We start from the raw sequence: 23203 nt of genomic DNA, 5'->3' as shown, positions 1-23203 counted from the left end.
GGAGGACAGTCATTGATAGGTTTAACACAAGGCTATTCCCCTATTTCCTCCATGCTGAGAAGCACCTCTAATACAGATTTCTTCTTAGCACTAATTTTTGCAGAGCAGAAAAAGAAGTAGATCCTGTATGCTGGAGTATGTACAGAAGAGGTGTTCCGAGACTGTTTAAATAAGCATTTTCACATCCCTCACTGTGAAACTCCTCATGCACTCAGACCCTGCTCTATCAAGGATTAAAAAGCTTTTTGCAAAGAAGAAAGCTGTCTTCCTGAATGCACACAGTAAGATTGCTGTGGACATTGGAATGGGCTGCCTGGGGAGGTGGTGGAGTCACCATCCCTGGAGGTGTTCAAGCACTTAGTGCCATGGTCTAGGTGAGTGGCTAGGGCTGGGTGCTAGGTTGGGCTGGCTGATCTTGGAGGTCTCTTCCAACCTGCTTGATTCCATGATTATAAAAAGCTTAACTTATTCAGTCACTGGTCTTTCATCCCATAGCAGCATTCCCAAACTTGTAATGCATTTGTTATGTAGATGAATTCATTACATTGAGTTTAAAAAGACACCAAACTATTTCTGGCATAGACACAACCATGCAGTTAAATATAAGTGCTGTTAGCATTGAATACTTGGCTTCCTGTAAAAATAACTTCACCCTCCTCCTGAAAGTCCAAAGGCAAATCTAGAAATGAATCCCAGTGTTACTCTGGCTGTGGCTGGGAGTTGTTGGTTTTCTGGTTAAGAGGTCATTCCTATGACTGATCATTCAGCCTTTTTGTCTCCTTTATTCTCCAAAATGCAACTCCATATCCTGCTCAATACAACCATGGGATGATGTAGGTCAACCTCACCCTTCTTATGGCCAAGAGTAAATTTACAGACATAGAATCATAGAATCAACCAGGTTGGAAGAGACCTCCAAGATCATCCAGTCCAACCTATCACCCAGCCCTAACCAATCAACTAGACCATGGCACTAAGTGATACCACTCTTGGCATACAACTGCCTGCAGGTGTGAGCCCAGTTATCCCAAACCATTCAACTGAGAGTCAAAAGTGCAGTCCTGCAGCTGTGCCACAAGTGTGAATTTGAAGCAAGTTGGAAATACAATGTCTTCAGTGCTGGATGCAGGTGTCACTTTGTGCATCCTGAATTTGCAGGTTGTCCTAAGACTAGGTATCTTTAAGAACCTTAAGGCCCTCCGGAAGGGGCTAGATAGGTCCAAAGGTTGGACATGGGAAAATGCATAATGCCTGCACGCTCCTTATATATAAACTAACTGCAGAGTCAATTCTGCCCCTTTCCTCTCTCTGCTCCCTTCCCAGAAGCACAGGCTCCCTTATCCCTGGGTTGCTGGGGAGTTGAAGCTGTTGCCCTTGTGTGGCCTGGAGCTGGCACGCTGAATTTTCAGCCATGTCACTTAGGCTTGGTATGGGGGCGAGTAGAGAGATATAGTGGGGAGGAAGCATGGAGCTTTTTGGCCTGGTTTGGAGGGAGGCTGTGAAAAGCTTTGGCCTGAAGAGGTTTTTGGAGAACTATGGCTGAAGTGGACTAGGAAGCTTTGCATTTTATATGCTTTTGTATTGTTGTATGTAGTTATGAATAATACATCCATTTAAACTTCCAATTCCTTCCAATATGGTGTGGAGTGGTTTTAACTCCTTTGAGAAGGGTTAAAGGGTATCTGTCTCTGCTCCCTAAAGCCAAGACACAGGTGAAGTTGCCTTTAATGAGATTGCAATGCAAGTTACTAATCTCTCAAAAGGATCTTAAAATGATACAAATTTAATAGAAATCCTCAAGAAATAAGAACAAAATTCATAGAACAGAAATTTTATCAGAAGGTAAAAGAGATGCAAAACTATTTCCAGGATCTGCTCAGTGCTCCCTTATGATTCAATCTCAAGTCACAAGGCAGAGTTTAACATTTCAATCAAAATGTCACAGTAGCCAAAATATGCTGTGATATTAATAAATGCTGTTATCATAGCAGAGGTCTGTCTCCAATTCCTGAAATGGGTATTTTCAATACTCCAGTGCTGTGCACCTCATCACATGTTTTAGCATAAAGCTAACATTGTGCAAGGTAACACTAACTGTGAAATTCTTACTTGATGGTTGACTTCCAGAAACACTTCAACAATAATTATGGAAAGGTCAGATTTGAATGCCTTCTTAAATCTCACTTGAATCTTATTCAACATATCCTTAAATTAGAATTCTATCTGCAGCATCCCTAAACATTCTTTCCTGTTGTTATATTTGCTAACTACTGCATAATTCCTTGATAATCACTCAGCACTTAAATAACAGCAACCTGCCACTACCAGACAAAATCCTCCTAAACCTCAGAGGGGTGAGAGTTTCAGCAATTGAAAAATATCCCAGTAGGACAGTATCATCAGGGTTGGAAGAGACCTCACAGATCATCAAGTCCAACCCTTTACCACAGAGCTCAAGGCCAGACCATGGCACCAAGTGCCACGTCCAGTCCTGCCTTGAACAGCCCCAGGGACGGCGACTCCACCACCTCCCCGGGCAGCCCATTCCAGTGTCCAATGACTCTCTCAGTGAAGAACTTTCTCCTCACCTCAAGCCTAAATCTCCCCTGGTGCAGCCTGAGGCTGTGTCCTCTCGTTCTGGTGCTGGCCACCTGAGAGAAGAGAGCAACCTCCTCCTGGCCACAACCTCCCCTCAGGTAGTTGTAGACAGCAATAAGGTCACCCCTGAGCCTCCTCTTCTCCAGGCTAACCAATCCCAGCTCCCTCAGCCTCTCCTCGTAGGGCTGTGCTCAAGGCCTCTCCCCAGCCTCGTCGCCCTTCTCTGGACACGCTCAAGCATCTCAATGTCCCTTCTAAACTGGGGGGCCCAGAACTGAACACAGTACTCAAGGTGTGGTCTAAGCAGTGCAGAGTACAGGGGCAGAATGACCTCCCTGCTCCTGCTGACCACACCATTCTTGATGCAGGCCAGGATGCCACTGGCTCTCTTGGCCACCTGGGCACACTGCTGGCTCATGTTCAGGCAGGTATCAATCAGCACCCCCAGATCCCTCTCTGTCTGGCTGCTCTCAGCCACTCTGACCCCAGCCTGTATCTCTGCATGGGGTTGCTGTGGCCAAAGTGCAGCACCAGCACTTGGAGCTATTGAATGCCATCCCCTTGGACTCTGCCCATCTGTCCAGGCGGTCAAGGTCCTGCTGCAGAGCCCTTCTGCCCTTCAACCCTTTCACCTTAAAACAAAAATCTTCATATAAATATCATGAACTTCTGTTTGAAATATTTAGCATGAAGTAAAAAAAGAGAAATCACATTTTCTGTCAAAATCCAGCCTATTCCTTCTGTGAAAATAACTGTAACTACCCCACAGTCTTCTCCTTCATTTGATAAACATTTACATCTCATTTAAGTGCCCTGCATCATGAAGACTTAATTTTCTAAGTTACAAAAAATAACCATGCTTAGATAATTTACACTGCCTTTGTTGCTGCTGTGGTAATCTTGTTTCTTTTGTGTGACTGTCTCAGACACTTAATAGAGAAGGGTTCAAGTGATTCACATTCAGAATCCCCCTTCATCTGTCAGGAATTTTTGATTAAGATCATTTGTGTGCTCTGTGTGTGTGTGTAACCAAGCTTACAAATGGTTTAAAATGAGCCTGAAGGATAAAGACTTCTTATCTCCTTCCTTCTGATCACTATATGTTCATTTATGTTTTTGTCTCCTCCATTAATGCAATCAACATTAAGAAACAGATCACAGAATTAATCAGGTTGGAAAAGACCTTTGAGTCATCAAGTCCAACCTATCACTCAATATTATTTAATCAACTAAACCATAGCACCAAGTGCCTCCTCCAGTCTCTTTTCAAACGTGCCCAGGGGCAGTGACTCCACCACCTCCCAGGGCAGCCCATTCCAATGGGCAGCCACTCTTTATGTGAAGAACTTTTTCCTAACATCCAGCCTAAATCTGCCCTGGTGCAGCTTGAGGCTGTGTTCTCCTTGTTCTGTCACTGTCTGCCAGAGAGAAGAGATCAACCCTCACCTGGCTACAGCCTCCATTCACATAGTTTCAGACAGTGATAAGGTTTTCCCTGAGCCTCCTCTTCACCAGGCTAAATAACCCCAGCTCCCTCAACCTCTCCTCATAGGGCTTGTGCTCCAGACTCCTCACCAGCCTTGCTGCCCTTCTCCAGACACATTCAAGCATCTCAACACCTTTCTTAAATCCTACCTATACCATATTTTTTTAAACCCTGTAACTATTGGCTACTGGAATGGGCTGCCCAGGGAGGTGGTGGAGTCGCCATCCCTGGAGCTGTTCAAGGCAGGACTGGACGTGGCACTTGGTGCCATGGTCTAGCCTTGAGCTCTGTGGTAAAGGGTTGGACTTGATGATCTGTGAGGTCTCTTCCAACCTTGGTGATACTGTGATACAAGAAACATTTTACTGGGTATTTTATTTCAGTACTGACATTTCACTCAAAAAAAACCCAACCCCACCTGAGGAACCTCTACTGACACCTTTTGAGCTCACTTTAGGTGGACCACAAGAACTTGAAAGAGGAATCCCAAATTCTTCAACTACATACTGTGGAAGCAAAAAAGAAATCTTCATTATGCCCATAAATAAAATTTACCTCGAGTTGAACTTTTTGCTCCAAGTTCTTGTAAGTTCTTTGCAGTAGCTCTTTTGTGCCAAGTACTCCATACCACATCATGTTTTTCGTCCGACTTCTGAAAGCAGGTAAACAAGAATTGCATATTGAAATGTTATTATTGTCTTGTATTTGCAGGGTGTGAAAACAGGGAATAAATTCAAACAAAGAGATAAGGAAAAAGAAAATAATAGAAACATCCTGGTTCTGTCACTGACAATTCTATTACCTGCACTTTTCAGGGTGCTCTTCTCGCTTGTTATTAAATTCCAGTGAAATTTTTGCATCTAACCCAATTCCAAAGTAGTTGTTCATGACACATTTTTCTGAATATCCCTCCCTGTTAGGAGAAAAGAAATAATTAGGTGTACATGTGTACAGTATCTACACACACAGTGCTTTAAATAAAGGTGTGGTTGTGTATCGGAACAGATACATCCACCAAGAGACATCACAGAATCAACCAGGTTGGAAGAGACCTCCAAGATCATCCACTCCAAACTATCCCCCTATTATAATTATTAAACCAGAGTAATCACAATGAAGAGCAAGAGCTCCCTGTCTGTCTGAGTTTCCTATAAGTCACTGCTTTTTTCTTGCACCCATTTATCACTTTTCCCTCCCTCCAAATTGTAAACATTCTCAATTCAAACACAAACAACACAGGTCTCTTGTTTTTATTGATCAGCTCAGTCAAGTGGCTCAGTTCTGTGCATCAGAATCATAGAATCAACCAGGTTGGAAGAGACCTCCAAGATCATCCAGTCCAACCTAGCACCCAGCCCTAGCCACTCAACTAGACCATGGCACTAAGTGCCTCAGCCAGGCTTTTCTTCAACACCTCCAGGGACAGTGACTCCACCACCTCCCTGGGCAGCCCATTCCAATGCCAATCACTCTCTCTGCCAACAACTTCCTCCTAACATCCAGCCTAGACTTCCCCTGGCACAACTTGAGACTGTGTCCCCTTGTTCTATTGCTGGTTGTATGGCAGAAGAGACCAACCCCCAGCTGGCTACAAGCTCCCTTCAGGTAGTTGTAGACAGCAATGAGGTCCCCCCTGAGCCTTCTCTTCTCCAGGCTGCACACCCCCAGCTCCCTCAGCCTCTCCTCATAGGCTTTGTGTTCCAGGCCTTTAACCAGCTTACTCTGATTCTCTCTGAGTGAACTGGACAGCAGTTGAAGGGATAGATTAGCCACTAGCTTTTGTGAGTACAAGTTGCTTCCTGTGGGACAAAGGTGAAACCCCATCACATCCCAATCTAACTCTATCTCCACCATACCCAAAATAACAGTGACATATGAGGAAAGAGCTGCCCTGGGCACAGCTCCAAGACAGCAGCACAAACTGGGCTGTCTTTAGGCATGCTAACACTAGATGCTTGGTTGATACTGCTAAGCACACACTGCTTTATTTTAGGGGAGCTCTAGACCACAACCCAGATACCATCCTTAATCTGCCAATGCTATACTTGGTTCTTGGAAGCAGACAGTTAAGACATTAATTTCCACCTCACTGCTCCTATCCTCAGGGGAACACTTTCTCCACTACAGGGTGCCCAGACTTGCTTCAACATCTTGGTGGTGTGGCTGAAGCTTGCATTCAGACCAGTTGTTTGGGCAGGAAAACCCAGCTCTGAAGGACTACTGTCCTCCCCCTGCCAGCATGAGTGAGCAAGGGGTAAATGTGCAAACATCTCCCATTGTAGGCCCTTTCAGTACCTAAAGAGGTCCTACAAGAATGTTTGGGATGGAATTTTTAGTAGGGCTTGTAGTGACAAGATGAGGTGTAACAGACAGGCTGGATGGGTGGGCAGAGGCCAATGGGATGAGATTGAACAAGGCCAAGTGCAGGGTTCTGCACTTTGGCCACAACAACCCCAAGCAGCACTACAGGCTGGGGACAGAGTGGCTGGAGAGCAGCCAGGAGGAAAGGGACCTGGGGGTGGTGGTGGATAGTAGGCTGAAGATGAGGCAGCAGTGTGCCCAGGTGGCCAAGAGAGCCAATGGCATCCTGGCCTGCATCAGGAACAGTGTGGCCAGTAGGACGAGGGAGGTTATTCTGCCCCTGTACTCAGCACTGGTCAGGCCACACCTTGAGTGCTGTGTCCAGTTCTGGGCTCCTCAATTCAAGAGAGATGTTGAGGTGCTGGAAGGTGTCCAGAGAAGGGCAACAAAGCTGGTGAGGGGCCTGGAACACAAAGCCTATGAGGAGAGGCTGAGGGAGCTGGGGGTGTTTAGCCTGGAGAAGAGGAGGCTCAGGGCTTTAAGCTGGAAGAGGGTAAATTTAGACTGGATATTAAGAGGAAATCCTTTACAGTAAAAATAGTGGGACACTGGAACAAGGTTGCCCAGGGAAGCTGTGGATGCCACTTCCCTGGAAGTGTTCAAGAGCAGGTTAGACAGGACCTTGGACAACCTGGTCTAGTGAAAGGCGTCTCTGCCTATGACAAGGGACTTGAAACTAGGTAATCTTTAAAGTCCCTTCCAGCTCCAACCATTCCATGATTATTTTGGCCACTGCAAGACAGTTTTGCACTACTCATAACCGAAATGGCCCAATCCAATCTGTTTTCAGACCTTGAGTCCTAAATGACAGCAGAACAAGAATTTCAGAAAGCAAAAATGAAAATACAGCCAAAAAAAAAACAACCCCAACCCAAATAACCAAGTAGCCAACAACAAAAAAACTCAGCAGTAACCACAACAAACAAAACCCCACGACAACAAAAATAAAACCTAAAGCAAGTCAGTAAATTTTGAACAAATCTTTCTTACAGGGAATCTGGATCGGGATCAATGAAGGGCGTAGCACCAAACGGATCGATGTTGGCCAGCAACATTTTGCTGATGATTGAACTTCCTGCAATAGAAGCAGCTAGACCAGCCCTCAAACCTGATCAAAAAAAGAAATACAGGAAAAATTAGAACAACAGAAAAATATGGGTTTGATAAGCAGAGAAACGTATATTGACGTTGTACAGGGTTAACCCTCCAGGGGGAGTGACCTTGAACCTGACCCTAGGTGGTCTTGACCCCTCTCCAGGGGTGGGTGTGAACACCACCAGGTGATTCATGGTTAGCTCACTCCCCCTTCCTGTCTAAAGGTCTAGAAAAGCAGGGGGACTGCCTGTTCTCTCTTTCTCTGTGCTCCCTGCCTCCCTGCTTACCAGCATCACCATCCTGATCCTGGTTCTCTTTGTTTTACCACGTGGCCATCACCCACGAGGCAGACAAAGCCATCACCATCAGAATCTGGTTGTACTGACACATTTTGTCTTTGTTTCCCCTTCCCTATATGTTTTGTGCTTGGGTCCCCAGAACTGGATGCAGTACTCCAAGTAAGGTCTAAATAGAGTGGAGTAGAGAGGGAGTAGGTAACTTCCCTACCTCAGATACCTTTTAAATTTATTGTTCAACTTTTCTTCTGTTTAACTTCCAAATCGGAGCGAGATTATTTCTTGGGGTGTGCTTACCTTTTCCTCTCTCTACATCTAATCCCTTTCTTTTTTCTGGGAAAGAAGGGGTGTGGATGGATTTCTTGCTAACAGAGGACATGAACTGATAACCATGAGCAACCCATGCTGCGGAGTGTCCTTGAGCCCATCCCGGAGGCAGGAACTAAGGATGGTGAAAACAGCCCCCCACATGCAGCTGCAGGAGGCAGGGTCTGCTGGCTGCAGGAGGCTGACCCTACAGGTTGTTCATGTAAGTTTAACCTATCTGCACCTCACACAGAACCTTAAGCCTTCCACATGTCCCAATCTTAACTAAGCTAGCTATGCACACCTCTTCCAAGTTGGCATATAAGTCACTGTGTCACAGCAATGAAGGGATTAATGGAGAACAATTATCTAACCATACTGGTATTACCAGTTGTTACTCTGGGGTGCAACACTGGCAAAGGGGGAAGAGGGAAGGGCACTCTAGAAAATTGTTATTGGTTCTATCAAACATATTTGAGTCTCTGGGAATTTAGATTAGAACTGAGACAGACATAAGCCACGTACTGAGACACAAAATTCATTACATCACAGAATCATAGAATCAACCAGGTTGGAAGAGACCACCAAGATCATCCAGTCCAACCTAGCACCCAGCCCTATCCATATAGGGAATTATTGTGTTTCTCTCTCAATTTCCACCTATATCAGTTATATTTGCAGATATCTGGCTCTCTTGAACAGAAAGGCTTCAGTGCAGTAGCTGACTCTTCAGGTACCACCATTGAGAAAAAAAAAACCAAACCAAACCAAACACAAAACCAAAAGAAAATTCAGGGTTTCAGGCCAATGCTCACGGGCTAGCACAGTAGCTGAATGGGCAACCCACCGTTTAAAATGACTACTAGAGCTTGTTATTTAGTTTAATCTTAGAATCATAGAATCAAGCAGGTTGGAAGAGACCTCCAAGATCATCCAGTCCAACCTAGCACCCAGCCCTAGCCACTCAACCAGACCATGGCACTAAATGCCCCACCCAGTCTTGAATACCTACAGAGACGGCAACTCCACCACCTCCCTGGGCAGCCCATTCCAATGCCAATCACTCTCTCTGGCAACAACTTCCTCCTAACATCCAGCCTAGACCTCCCCCAGCACAACTTGAGACTGTGTCCCCTTGTTCTGTTGCTGCACTTCTTATGTTGTGCCAAATGATCAGGAAACTGACCCTGCCAGCTATGTGAACACAGCTTGAAGACAGCTATGCTGGTTCCAACAAATTTAGGGCACAAAGCAAAAATCATTGTTTGAGAGCAAGCAGGGGAACTGAAGGCAACGTTCAAGTAGTATCAGAAACAAAATGACAAAATAGGAATTACCTGGACAGATAATCCTAGTGTTAAGCACTGGGAGGTTTTCCTTACTTGCAGCTAAAGCTGGAGCAGAGAAAGAGCCTGTCTGAGAATGGATACCTCTGCTTGTACGTCGATCTGGAGATCTTGGTGCAGTTTTAACTGTGCAAAAGTAGAAGTAGGAGCACTGATTAGACCTATTATGGTATTACCAAATACATAGTTTTTACATCCCTGGGAAAAATTGAAAAGCATTAAACTGTTACCATTCCACTACAAATATCCTCCCCCCCACCCTGCCCTCCACCACCCTTTTCTTCTAACCACAGGAAAGAGAACTCAGAAACAGGTCACATTACAAGCTCAAATTAAAAAAACCCAAGTGTGCATGGAATTTACTGTGAGGAGTTTTCAACTTATGCTTCAAGCTGCTAGCAAAGCCTACCTACCTAAAATGCAATAGTATTTAATGTTGTAGCAAGCTTGTGATAAACACCTTAAAGAAACAATCCAAATTGAATCAGAAAATCAATGTGTATTTACTTTACTTTATCATTTAGAACAGTTTTACTATAGATAGCTATTTTGACCCTTAGGCCATGAAAATATCTGATTGACACAGCCACACTATTTGCTTCAAGTATAGAATCATAGAATCACAGAATCAACCAGGTTGGAAGAGACCTCCAAGATCATCCAGTCCAAACTAGCACCCAGCCCTAGCCACTCAACCAGACCATGGCACTAAGTGCCTCAGCCAGGCTTTGCTTGAACACCTCCAGGGATGGTGACTCCAACACCTCCCTGGGCAGCCCATTCCAATGCCAATCACTCTCTCTTTCAACAATTTCCTCCTAACATCCAGCCTGGACTTCCAAGGGAATGAAATAAAAACTCCTGAGGTTTAGATGCTTGGTCACAGCAGACAAAAACGATTCACCATCATTCCTGAAAGTGCCTCTCTAGATCATGACAGATTCTAACTTACTCTTCCTCATCAAAAGAAAATCAGTTTCAATTAGAAACTTCTCCAGGCTAAACACCCCCAGCTCCCTCAGCCTCTCCTCATAGGCTTTGTGTTCCAGGCCCCTCACCAGCTTTGTCACCCTTCTCTGGACACCTTCCAGCACCTCAACATCTCTCTTGAATTGAGGGGCCCAGAACTGGACACAGCACTCAAGGTGTGGCCTGAGCAGTGCTGAGTACAGGGGCAGAATAACCTCCCTCATCCTGCTGGCCACACTGCTCCTGATGCAGGCCAGGATGCCCTTGGCTCTCTTGGCCACCTGGGCACACTGCTGGCTCACCTTCAGCCTACTATCCACCAGTACCCCCAGGTCCCTGTAAGAATACAACACAATAATTTGCATCTCTGCACAGCCAAATGTGTACTGATGTTAAAAAAGAAAACTAAACCAAACTAGTAAAAACTGCAAGTGACATCTAATAAGAGTTATTAAATACTAAGAGGAAGGTATTTAACACATGGAAAAGAATTATCTGCACCAAATGACTGGGAAGATCCTCTAAAAGTAAAATATAATATTCAGAAGGAAACTGACATTCATTTTTCATAATGCCACTGAAAAATTCACAGTGCTGCTCACACAGCCTGTTGTCTCTCTGCTTGGCAACAAGGCAATTATATTAAATAGGAAAACCAACAGAGCAGCTGCTCTTTATTTGCCAGATGAGACTCGTGGGGATAACTGCAGGCGAGAGAAACTTCTGCTGTTCATGCTCTGATAAAAACAGAGCTCTAAAGTGTAAAGCTGATGTTTCATTGCAGATAATTGAACTCATCACAGTATCACAGTATCATCAGGGTTGGAAGAGACCTCACAGATCATCAAGTCCAACCCTTTACCACAGAGCTCAAGGCCAGACCATGGCACCAAGTGCCACGTCCAATCCTGCCTTGAACAGCTCCAGGGACGGCGACTCCACCACCTCCCCGGGCAGCCCATTCCAGTGTCCAATGACTCTCTCAGTGAAGAACTTTCTCCTCACCTCAAGCCTAAATTTCCCCTGGTGTAGCTTGAGGCTGTGTCCTCTCATTCTGGTGCTGGCCACCTGAGAGAAGAGAGCAACCTGCTCCTGGCCACAACCACCCCTCAGGTAGTTGTAGACAGCAATAAGGTCTCCCCTGAGCCTCCTCTTCTCCAGGCTAACCAATCCCAGCTCCCTCAGCCTCTCCTCGTAGGGCTGTGCTCAAGGCCTCTCCCCAGCCTCGTTGCCCTTCTCTGGACACGCTCAAGCATCTCAATGTCCCTCCTAAAGTTTCACACTTTGCCTCTGAACACCTACCTTTCCCTGGCAGCATTAATATGCACCCTACTCCACACACATCAAGCACACAAAGCAGCAGAAATTGGCTCACCAAGAAGCAAGGGGGTTTATATCTGCATGTATTTCCACATGCAGATATTTGGGGGTGGGGGTGGTTTGTATTCTGTATTTATGGCAGTAGGATTGGATTATCTGTAGGGCTAGCATCCTCTGAGCTACTATGGAAACATGACAACCAACAAACATTGATTCCTATAATGAAGGGAAAAGGAGAAGAGCCAGTGAAGAGGCAATCACTGAAGAAAGTCTGGCATCCATTCCTGGAGAAAGGGAAATGTGAGGTTCCAAATCAACAGAAGTCACACGGGCACCAGCTTCAGAGCAGAGCCTCATGAGGACACCTTTTGAAGATATTGCTGTGGCTTGGGGTAATGGAAATATAAACCCCAAACAATTTTGCTCACTTTGGCATAGGATGTGTTTTGCAATCCACCAGCTACCACTGTTTCCTCATGACTTGCAAGATCATCTTATCATATCACAGAATCACAGAATCAACCAGGTTGGAAGAAACCTCCAAGATCATCTTGAGAGCTGACCTGCAGTGCATCACTGCCCACTTTGATAACATGGCAAAGACTGAAACTTCCAACTGCAGTAAGAAGCAGCTCACCTAAAACTGAGACTCATGAACAACCCTGGCACATGAGCTACTAATCAACACAAAATGCAGTGTTGACTTCTGTGATGGAAAATCATAGAATCAACCAGGTTGGAAGAGACCTCCAAGATCATCCACTCCAACCTAGCACCCAGCCCTAGCCACTCAACCACACCATGGCACTAAGTGCCTCAGCCAGGCTTTTCTTGAAGACCTCCAGGGATGGTGACTCCACCACCTCCCTGGGCAGCCCATTCCAATGCCAATCACTCTCTCTGCCAACAACTTCCTCCTAACATCCAGCCTAGACCTCCCCTGGCACAACTTGAGACTGTGTCCCCTTGTTCTGTTGCTGGTTGTCTGGCAGAAGAGACCAACCCCCACCTGGCTACAACCTCCCTTCAGGTAGTTGTAGACAGCAATGAGGTCCCCCCTGAGCCTCCTCTTCTCCAGGCTAAACACCCCCAGCTCCCTCAGCCTCTCCTCATAGGGTTTGAGTTCCAGGCCTCTCATCAGCTTTGTTGCCCTTCTCTGGACACCTTCCAGCACCCTCTGGGTGCACCAACTTGGTGCCAAAACCAAGCAAGGAAAGAAGTAATGGTCCAATACAGCCAAATCATTCTTCCACTGAAGGGACTTGCTGGCAGGTTTCATAAAGGACACAAGGAGAGATTTCACCACACCACCTGAATGTGGAAATTAATACCACACTATTTCAGGAGATGACTGTTCCCTGAGTGTCATTTTACAGAGTAACCAAATGCTGACTAACCAAAAAGAAATCTTAGTGACAAATTGTTCTATTACTTTATGAAAATGCTACCTTCCAAGGAAGTTGCTTTAAAATCAGATCATTCAATATTCTGACTGCTTTGTGTAATTGACTGAAATTATTTAACTGGATTCTTTCCATTGCATTTTAAAATCAATGAGGAGCTGATTTCAAGTCTTCTCTTTCCTTTGAAAAGCAACCTGAAGAGTCCTGCAGTGATGGTCCTAGCAGGAAAGCAGAAGCACAGCAGAAGCTGATAAAGTCCATCTGACCAAGGACAAAGCAGGTAATGGGCTATACATTTGGGAAAGCAAGAACAGCTTGGTAGAGTGGTTTGCTTTCTGGCTGCTATATAAGGAACCAACAGACTAATCACAGAATGATAGGGGTTGAAAGGGACCTCAAAAGATTATCTAATCCAGCCTCCCTGCTGGAGCATGATCACTTAGAGTAAGTTACACAAGAATATGTGGGTTTTGAATGTCTCCATAGAAGGAGACTCCACAACCTCTCTGGACAGCCTGTTCCAGTGTTCTGTTGCTCTCATGGTGAAAAAGTTTTCCCTTATGCTTATGTGAAACATCCTATGTTCCAGCTGGCACCCACTGCCCCTTGCCACATCACTGGACATCACTGAGAAGAGCCTGGCTCTACTCCACGGGTGCCCACCCTTTACTTATTTATAAACATTAGTGAGGTCACTCCTCAGTCCTCCCCTCTCCAAGAAAAAGGGACCCATCTCCCTCAGCCTTTCTGCACAAGGGAGATGTTCCACTCCCATATTTAGAATCATAGAATCAACCAGGTTGGAAGAGACCTCCAAGATCAGCCACTCCAACCTAGCACCCAGCCCTAGCCACTCAACTAGACCATGGCACTAAGTGCCTCAGCCAGGCTTTGCTTGAACACCTCCAGGGATGGTGACTCCACCACCTCCCTGGGCAGCCCATTCCAATGCCAATCACTCTCTCTGCCAACAACTTCCTCCTAATCAAGAAGGTTGGAAAAGACCTTGAAGGTCATCGAGTCCAACCATCACCCAGCTACCAGGAAGACTAAACTATGTCTTGCAAGAATTTTCTCAGAGGAAGGAGTTCTAGGATATTGAAGACTTTGGCTCAATTTTTTGTCCTGCATTAGACAATCTTCTGTTACTTCTCCACATGTTCCAGTTTCTATTATATTCCTTCCTGCTTTACACTGTTGCACTTCATACCTAAGACTAAAATATTCATTCTCTCTGTCCCAATAACTGCCTCAATGTAAGTTCCCAGCTGAGATATCAGGTTATTGTTGTCAACACAAAGAATAAATATATCTGGTTTACACAATTTGAAACTCTTTCTACAGAAATTCCCACAATAAGCCCTAAAATGCTACAACTGAGACATGCTCTTGCCACATACCTTAGGTTCTAGTCCCTTCTCAGGTTCCTGTAGAAAAGTGAGTGTAAGCACTGGATTAAATGCAGGCACTTTTCTCCCCCCAAAAAAATGTTTCCCCAGCTTTGCAAATACATGTCAAATGACTATTCATCTCATCATTTTCCCCTTAGTTTATATTTATCCATATCTGTTAAAACTTGTGACTAGTTTCCAGTGACACAGGATGCCAGTATTTCTAATGATGGAGCAGAATGCAACTATAAGGAGACCACATCATTTGAAACTACTTTATTCCTAATTTACTCACTTGAGGAGGACTCAAGTTCCTTTGTATCTTCCTCTTTTTCATCTTCTTTTGCTTCATCCAATTCTTTGCTGTACTCTAGTGGAGACTGGTCCACTTGTTCTTCACTATGAGCATTCTGCTCATCCACAACTGCTTATTAAAAGAGAACACTTCAAGATTTGTAAAGGAAAAAACTGCATAGATGGAAAATTAGCTTGTTGGGGGGGGGGTGTGGTGGTTAGCTTTAATGCAAACTATTTCTATTGACAATTCAGTGCAAAATAGTCCAGCAATTCTTTGCCCACTCATAAGAATTAGCTGCCAAAAATGCCCACTTTTGTCAGAGGATGACAGTTACAAAAGAAGCACACTTTTAGAGGTGCACACATGCATATGCTTGTATTCTTATATGCACAGTCACCAACAACCAAACGAGCTGCATTTCCTCTCCTTCCAGCTTGCAATAAGTGCATGATTGTATCTATGTAAGAATACAGAAATCAAACTTTAATAATGAAAATTTATACCACTGGAGGGGAGAAAAAGGCATTATTGTTTTATCTGTGAGCATCAAAACACTGCTGACATGCACCTTTTTCTGCTTGCTCAATGATCTGCCTCACAGCTTTCTTCAAGCTGTTTGCCCGAAGCATTAACTGTTCCCTTGGTTTGAAGAGTTTCTGGGTGGAAGACTTGGAGACACACTCTGCTAATTGCTCTTTACTTTCAGACAAAGACTCTTCGCTTGAAAACTCCTCTGCGTCTTCTTCCACAATGGGAGGATTGATGCCTGGGAGAATGGGAGCAGCCTGGGCTTCTGTGTGAAGAGCCTGAAGCAATAGGTCGAGCTTCTCATTTAACTCAGAGCACTAAGACACAGTGAAAAAGAATACACACACATGAAAACAAGCAGTGAATGTGCAAACGTTTTCAGGAAAGCAACTACATTAAATTGTCCATGTCTTAAGTGTCTATGTAATTGTTTATGCCAAATCCAAAGCCAGGCTCAAGATTGTGGAAGATCAGCTTGTAAGTAGGTCTGCAGGTTTTTTATTTGCAGACATATCCTGCAACATTCAACCAGATTAGAGTAATTAGAACAAAAACTCCCTACACTCAGATTAAAACACCATGATAAACTCAGCCTGTCACATAACTAGGGTACAGATTATTAGATCCCATTCTTCTCCCAAAGGCCTGCTCAGAAAGCCACCACAGATTTGCCCATACCACACATGGTAAGAAATTATAGGTGCTTGGTACCTCAGTTTGGAGATAGCCCATGGGGACATGCCCAGCTGTTAGATCATAGAATAGAATAGAATCAATCAGGTTGGAAGAGACCTCCAAGATCATCCAGCCCAACCGAGCACCCAGCCCAAACACCCACTCCTAACATCCAGCCTATGCTTCCCCTGGCACAACTCGAGACTGTCCCCCCCTGCTCTGCTGCTGGCTGCCTGGGAGAAGAGGCCAACCCCACCTGGCCACAAACATCTCCCGTCCATCACCTTTGCCAGAGGTCATTGTCTCTTCATGTCCTGGCTAGAACACTTGTATGAGCTCTCCAAAATCTATTTTGATCAATCTGAGCTGCCTTGGATGAAACAAGAGGTAGGAAATGTGGGCCCCAGCTCTGGTCTCAGCAGAGAGGTGGAGTGGTGAGGTGAGGAAGGGACCAAGTGGCAGCAGAAAACAAGGAAACAAGCCTCCATCCCACACTTCAAATCAAGCCTCTCATCCTGTGCTTGATAGAGATAGAGAGACACAAGACACAGACTGGCCTTTGCTACATGATTGTACGTTAGGGTTGAGTATTTTCCATCCCAAATCATTCTGTGAGTCTATGATTTAAGCAAGTCAGTTGTCAGAGAGCAAGAGGCTCAAGGCAGAACCAAACACCATTGAATGCTCTGCCCATGACTATGCAGTTGCTCTCTAGGTACACTGGAAAGGAAAAAGTGACTTTTCCATGCTCAAGGGAAAGGAAACCAGCACTCTCTGTCCTTGGAAGAGTGAAAAAGACAAATCCATTGTCTAGAATGTGCACCAAATAGAAACTCATTTTGAACCACAAATTGACATTTAGCAAGTGCATTTCCTGACTGTTATTGAGAGTGACTTTGCTTTCTTCTTTTCAGCTCATGCAAATTTTATGCCTCAGACCAAATCCTTTTGGGATTTTTTCCCCCCCCCAATGCTTTTGCAACACAATTTCTACAATTTGTATCTTAAAGTATTACTTTTAATGTTGTAGTCTCTCTTCCCTTCATCCTCCCAGTACCCTCTCTTCATGATTCCATTTTTTCCTGTAGCTGACTTAACCCTTGAAAGTATAATTAGTAATGAAAAATATTTCCTATCTACCATGAACTTTATGAAGAAAAAGACTTTAAAGATGCTTTGAAAATAACTGTTCTATACAAGAAGGAGAGAAGAATTTTGAAGTCAGTGGCTGAATGGACATCTTGGAGCAAGCAAAAAATGAAGCACCCATAATGTACAAACTTTAACCACCTCACAACTTCAAACCAAAACATCATTGTAGTCTTACTTTAATGGCCATGGCATCAGCTTCCTCTGCATTTTCCATTGGTTTTTCATAAGTCTTCCCTATTTTAGCAACAAAGTCCTTTACAGTTTCACATAATATTCTTCAGGTAAGAAAAACAAAGAGGAAAGGGGAGACATCAAATGAAATAATAGGTTTTTAACATTACATTTTTACAACAATTTATCTATATGCACGCTGCATTCTTGTTGGAAACTGTTCTCTGTGATCATACATAAAGCAGACTCTTTTCCTCTGCTTGAAAAACTGAAATGAGCTTTAAAACAAAAACTCTCCCTCCTTTTTATCTAAGCCTTTACATTCATTGTACACAAGCCTCTTGTTTCTAAGAACTGAAATAAAGATGATTAATTCTCTTGCTGGCACACCTTCCATACCAGCAGTTAGAAAACTTGCATTCAACTCTGGTAAGTTCAAGCACTCCTGCAAACTCCCATGCAAAGATGAAGCCTAGAAACCAGGATGAAAATCTACTGACTCTGCTGGAGCACTTCGTAGATGAAAGCATATGGCCACACATATCCCATGGCATAGCTCAGGCTTCTGAACCACAGCCAACCCTGAGGCATATCTACACAAACTACAGGGGCTGCAACGAATTTTCCTTGTGTAAATCAGAAAGACTTGTTTCTTATTACAACAGCACACTGCAGACAGGCAGCAAACTCACTAACAAGGTGTGGATAATTGGTTAGTACTCCTCATTTGGTTGAAATTTTCTTGACAGAAGTTAAAGAGAATTTAACAAGACACAGATCCAATTTACAATCTGGAGCTACAACAATATCTTGTCCTTCAATTTTCAACAAGCCTTATGGATACTTGGAAAATTAAGCTTTATTCACTTCCTTTCAGCAGGAAAAAAAGAAGACATTCAGGTGTAATTTTGAAGGTTCTAGGACTGGTCTTTTGCCTATTGCAAAATGTAAGATTTTAATTTGTTTCCCATAGAATATATACAGAATATTTCTGATTTCATGTGGTGTTCACAATTTGACCAGTAATTACCTCTCAATTTTAAGTGCTTTAGTATGGGTTAAAAAAACAAACACCCTATTGTCTGAAGGGTTGATTGAATTGATAGACAGAGATATGGCAAAAGTGCTTTAGTATGGGTTAAAAAACAAACACCCTGTTGTCTGAAGGGTTGACTGAATTGATAGACAGAGATATAGCAAAGCTACTTATCCTGAAGTTCTGCTTCACATTGGTAAAATTGTTTGTCCTCTTGAAGATATGGATATGCATGAAAACACCCCAGAGAAAATGTAATGTGAACAAGATCACAAATCCACATTAGTAAGTTTCATGTTTATGGTGCATGCTGATTTGGAGTGATTTAAAAACACTTTATATGAATACTATATATATATATATATATTTATTTAATGTTCATGTGTTTAGTATTAAGCTATTCATTAAAATTGGGCCATATGAAAATTGTGCAGAAAATACTCTTCTACTGCAGAAAATACAAATCAACATCCATAAAGCCAAGCCAGTCAGGCCAACTATAAGATAATCAGGCTTAGACAGAAGGTAATTATGGTGATGATGTTACGCAGGGGATTTATCCCACACATTGTACATAAAAGCAATCAACTCACTTGGCTGATGATATGACAACTGAGTGCTGATCAGAATTGAGAATTTTTGCCAGATGAGCAGCAACTGAGTCCTCATAAGCAGATATCTGAAAACAGAGAAAAAAATTCTTCCCTTTCCACACGTTTCAACAGTTTAATGCTGAGTAGTGAGCTAGAGCACCTCCAAAACCAGCACAACTTTCATTTCATAGAATCATAGAATCAAGCAGGTTGGAAGAGACCTCCAAGATCATCCACTCCAACCTAGCACCCAGCCCTAGCCACTCAACCAGACCATGGCACTAAGTGCCTCAGCCAGGCTTTGTTTCAACACCTCCAGGGATGGTGACTCCACCACCTCCCTGGGCAGCCCATTCCAATGCCAATCACTCTCTCTGCCAACACCTTCCTCCTAACATCCAGCCTAGACTTCCCCCAGCACAACTTGAGACTGTGTCCCCTTGTTCTGTTGCTGGTTGTCTGGCAAAAGAGACCAACCCCATCTGGCTACAACCTCCCTTCAGGTAGTTGTAGACAGTAATGAGGTCACCCCTGAGCCTCCTTGTCTCTATTTCAGATATAATACAAGGAAAAGCAGTTGGCAATGTAGATTCTACCTGCTTGGTACATTTTATATACCACATTATTAATATTCAAAGACAAACACTGCATCTGAGAACTTGATAGATGGTTATTTTCTGCAGAGAAAACACTAAGTTATTCCTAAGCTAAAAACTGTCCATGAGGCACTTACAACACTTACAACAATCCAAATTGTTATAATCCCACATATTTTATTTCTATAACAAGAAAAGTATCTCTCAAACTAAGTACGTCCTCTTGCTGTCCACAACTACTTGAGGGGAGGTTGTAGCCAGGAGGAGGTTGCTCTCTTCTCTCAGGTGGCCAGCACCAGAACAAGAGGACACAGCCTCAGGCTGTGCCAGGGGAAATTTAGGCTGGAGGTGAGGAGAAAGTTCTTCACTGAGAGAGTCATTGGACACTGGAATGGGCTGCCCGGGGAGGTGGTGGAGTCGCCGTCCCTGGAGCTGTTCAAGGCAGGATTGGACGTGGCACTTGGTGCCATGGTCTAGCCTTGAGCTCTGTGGTGAAGGGTTGGACTTGATGATCTGTGAGGTCTCTTCCAACCTTGATGATACTATGGTACTGTGATACTGTGAGTACTCAAGGTGTGGCCTGAGCAGTGCTGAGTACAGGGGCAGAATAACCTCCCTTGTCCTACTGGCCACACTGTTCCTGTTACCAACTGAAAGCTTAATCATTCTTTTTTTTCCAGAAACAACAGAACTCAATAAACAATGCAAAAAAAATCCATTAAAATAGAAATCAAGCAGGGTACTCAAAAGAAAAGAGCTTTGTCCAGCCCAGAGCTAACTATATACTACAGAGCTGATGTTTTATATGAGTAGTTCCTTCCACTTCCACAAAGGGCTAAACACAATTTCAAAGCCAGACCTAACTAGAAGAAAACATGTATGATTTTTTTTTCCTTTTACAAGATGAAGATACACTAAAAAAATGTTAACTGTCTTGACAAATTAGAAAAGATAAAGCCTCAATCCACATTGCTGACACTAGAAACAGAGCTGTATGCAAAGTGACACCATTGAAATCCCAGCCAGTGGAGCCCAACCTTTTTGCATCTCTACATCCAGGCAAGCTGTCAAAGGTTGTAACCTCCTTTCCAATTAAAACAGACTGAATTATTAAATTATTCAAGAGTCTGATGATTAATTACTGCTTCTCAAGTACATTTTGAGCTCAAATTGATATGCATGAACTTTTGTAGGAATATATTATTTTCCCATTTACAGTCAGGCTTTTCATGCCAATTAATTTGATTAAAGCATCTCCATCTCGAAATCAAAACCTCATCAGACAGTACAAGGGCAAATCTAGTCTAAAAGACAGACTAAGGTTTTCTTTGGGACCAGTGTGATTTGGAAGAACAAAGAGAAAGCTAGCTGGTTGTCACCTGAATTAAATCAAGCTGTTAAGATCTTCTCTCATGATTTCAGAGTACAACCCTTGCTTTGAAATGCTGAGCTTTTTCCAGTGCTTATTCCAAACCCAAGAGAACAAATACTTTGCCTTAATAAATATAAAAAAATATAGATTTATCACACAGTATCACAGTATCATCAGGGTTGGAAGAGACCTCACAGATCATCAAGTCCAAAGCTTTACCACAGAGCTCAAGGCTAGACCATGGCACCAAGTGCCACGTCCAATCCTGCCTTGAACAGCTCCAGGGACGGCGACTCCACCACCTCCCCAGGCAGCCCATTCCAGTGTCCAATGACTCTCTCAGTGAAGAACTTTCTCCTCACCTCCAGCCTAAATCTCCCCTGGTGTAGCTTGAGGCTGTGTCCCCTTGTTCTGGTGCTGGCCACCTGAGAGAAGAGAGCAACCTCCTCCTGGCCACAACCTCCCCTCAGGTAGGTGTAGACAGCAATAAGGTCTCCCCTGAGCCTCCTCTTCTCCAGGCTAACCAATCCCAGCTCCCTCAGCCTCTCCTCGTAGGGCTGTGCTCAAGGCCTCTCCCCAGCCTCGTCGCCCTTCTCTGGACACGCTCAAGCATCTCAATGTCCCTCCTAAACTGGGGGGCCCAGAACTGAACACAGCACTCAAGGTGTGGTCTAACCAGTGCAGAGTACAGGGGCAGAATGACCTCCCTGCTCCTGCTGACCACACCATTCCTGATGCAGGCCAGGATGCCACTGGCTCTCTTGGCCACCTGGGCACACTGCTGGCTCATGTTCAGGTGAGTATCAATCAGCACCCCCAGATCCCTCTCTGTCTGGCTGCTCTCCAGCAGGTACTGTAGTATATATAAAATTATTATACAATAAGATCATGCTAAACCATACAATTGCATACCAACCAACGCATAAGATTATCATCTGGAATATGTAAACTAATTTATAACCCATATCTATAATTTTTTTTACAGGACAAAGGTTTTCTGGTTTATCTGCTTGAAGACTTCTTACCTTCATTCAGTTTTGGCAAATAATGCAGAACTTGAAACCCTGATTACCTGAGATACAATCTGTGAACAGGCATTAGCTTAGTTCAGTTGGCAGACCAGAAAATTCTCTGTTCCTATTTTTCACACAAGTGACTCAATTCTAAATGCTGTCCTTCAAGAAGATCCAAGTTAGGTATATGACACAACAACAACAGAAGTAGTAAGTCTACCTGGCATTCCTCCACCTCTTCTGCAGTCACTGGAAGAATAGAAGGCTTTGCTGGTAATTTCAGTTCATATGACATTATACTCCACCTGAAAGAAATAAAACCACTTTTAAGGTTCCAGATTGATTTCTCTTTTCTCCAACATATCACCCAAATTAAGATCCATTGTCAGAACAATCACATCAATTTACTAAAAAAAGAAGAAGAAAAAAAAAAAGGCAGTTTAATTTTCAGTTTTATGCTAATTATGGATGAGTGAAATAATGAACAGTGGTAATTTGTTGTAGTGGCCAGATTATTTGTTAGTGATGAGCTTTACTTGTGAACAAACTGTGAGATGTTTGATGCAGGCAGCAAAGATTTTTCCAGCAAAACATTCACAGAATCACAGAATTAACCAGCTTGGAAAAGACCTTTGAGATCATCCAGTCCAACCTATCACCTAACACCTTCTGATCAACTAACCCATGGCACCAAGTGGCTCTTCCAGTCTCCTTTTAAACACCTCCAAGGATGGGGACTCCACCACCTCCCCAGGCAGCCCATTCCAATGCCAATCACTCTTACTGTGAAGAACTTCTTCCTAACCTCCAGCCTGAACCTGCTCTGGCACGGCTTGAGGCTGTGTCCTCTTGTTCTGTCCCTGGCTGCCTGGCAGAAGAGACCAACCCCAATCTGGCTACAGTCTCCTTTAAGGTACTTGAAGAGAGCAATAAGGTCTCCCCTGAGCCTCCTCTTCTCCAGACTGAGCAACCCCAGCTTAGCTGAACTTAAAGAGAAACTTTTTTTCCTGTGAGAGTGTCAGAGCCTTGGAGTAGGCTGCCCAGGCAGGCTGTGGAGTCTCCTTCTCTGGAGAGATTCCAAACCCACCTGGACATGCTCCTGTGCAAGCTGCTCTGGGTGACCCTACCTTAGAAGGAGTGTTGGGATAGATGATCTCCAGATCTCACTTCCAACTCCCCCCAGCGTGCTGTGATTCTA

The 23203-nt window shown here is 43.9% G+C and overlaps 1 protein-coding gene across 6 annotated transcripts in view; it reads right to left on the bottom strand.

Annotated features, from left to right (window-relative positions):
• DGKH (diacylglycerol kinase eta) overlaps positions 1-23203 on the bottom strand; it is a 178616-nt gene that overhangs the window by 21534 nt on the left and 133879 nt on the right. For all 6 annotated transcript variants that reach the window (XM_064174711.1, XM_064174729.1, XM_064174731.1 and 3 more), the window contains 9 exons: positions 22226-22310; positions 19025-19110; positions 17400-17499; positions 15438-15714; positions 14867-14995; positions 9480-9614; positions 7436-7553; positions 4887-4997; positions 4640-4736 (listed from right to left, as the gene is read on the bottom strand). In XM_064174711.1, coding sequence (XP_064030781.1) covers positions 4640-4736; positions 4887-4997; positions 7436-7553; positions 9480-9614; positions 14867-14995; positions 15438-15714; positions 17400-17499; positions 19025-19110; positions 22226-22310 — 1138 coding nt within the window. The remainder of the gene's footprint in view (positions 1-4639; positions 4737-4886; positions 4998-7435; positions 7554-9479; positions 9615-14866; positions 14996-15437; positions 15715-17399; positions 17500-19024; positions 19111-22225; positions 22311-23203) is intronic.

Source organism: Pogoniulus pusillus, chromosome 3 (genome assembly GCF_015220805.1).
Source record: "Pogoniulus pusillus isolate bPogPus1 chromosome 3, bPogPus1.pri, whole genome shotgun sequence".
NCBI classification, from domain to species: Eukaryota; Metazoa; Chordata; class Aves; order Piciformes; family Lybiidae; genus Pogoniulus; species Pogoniulus pusillus.
This window is presented reverse-complemented; position numbering and strand designations above follow the sequence as displayed.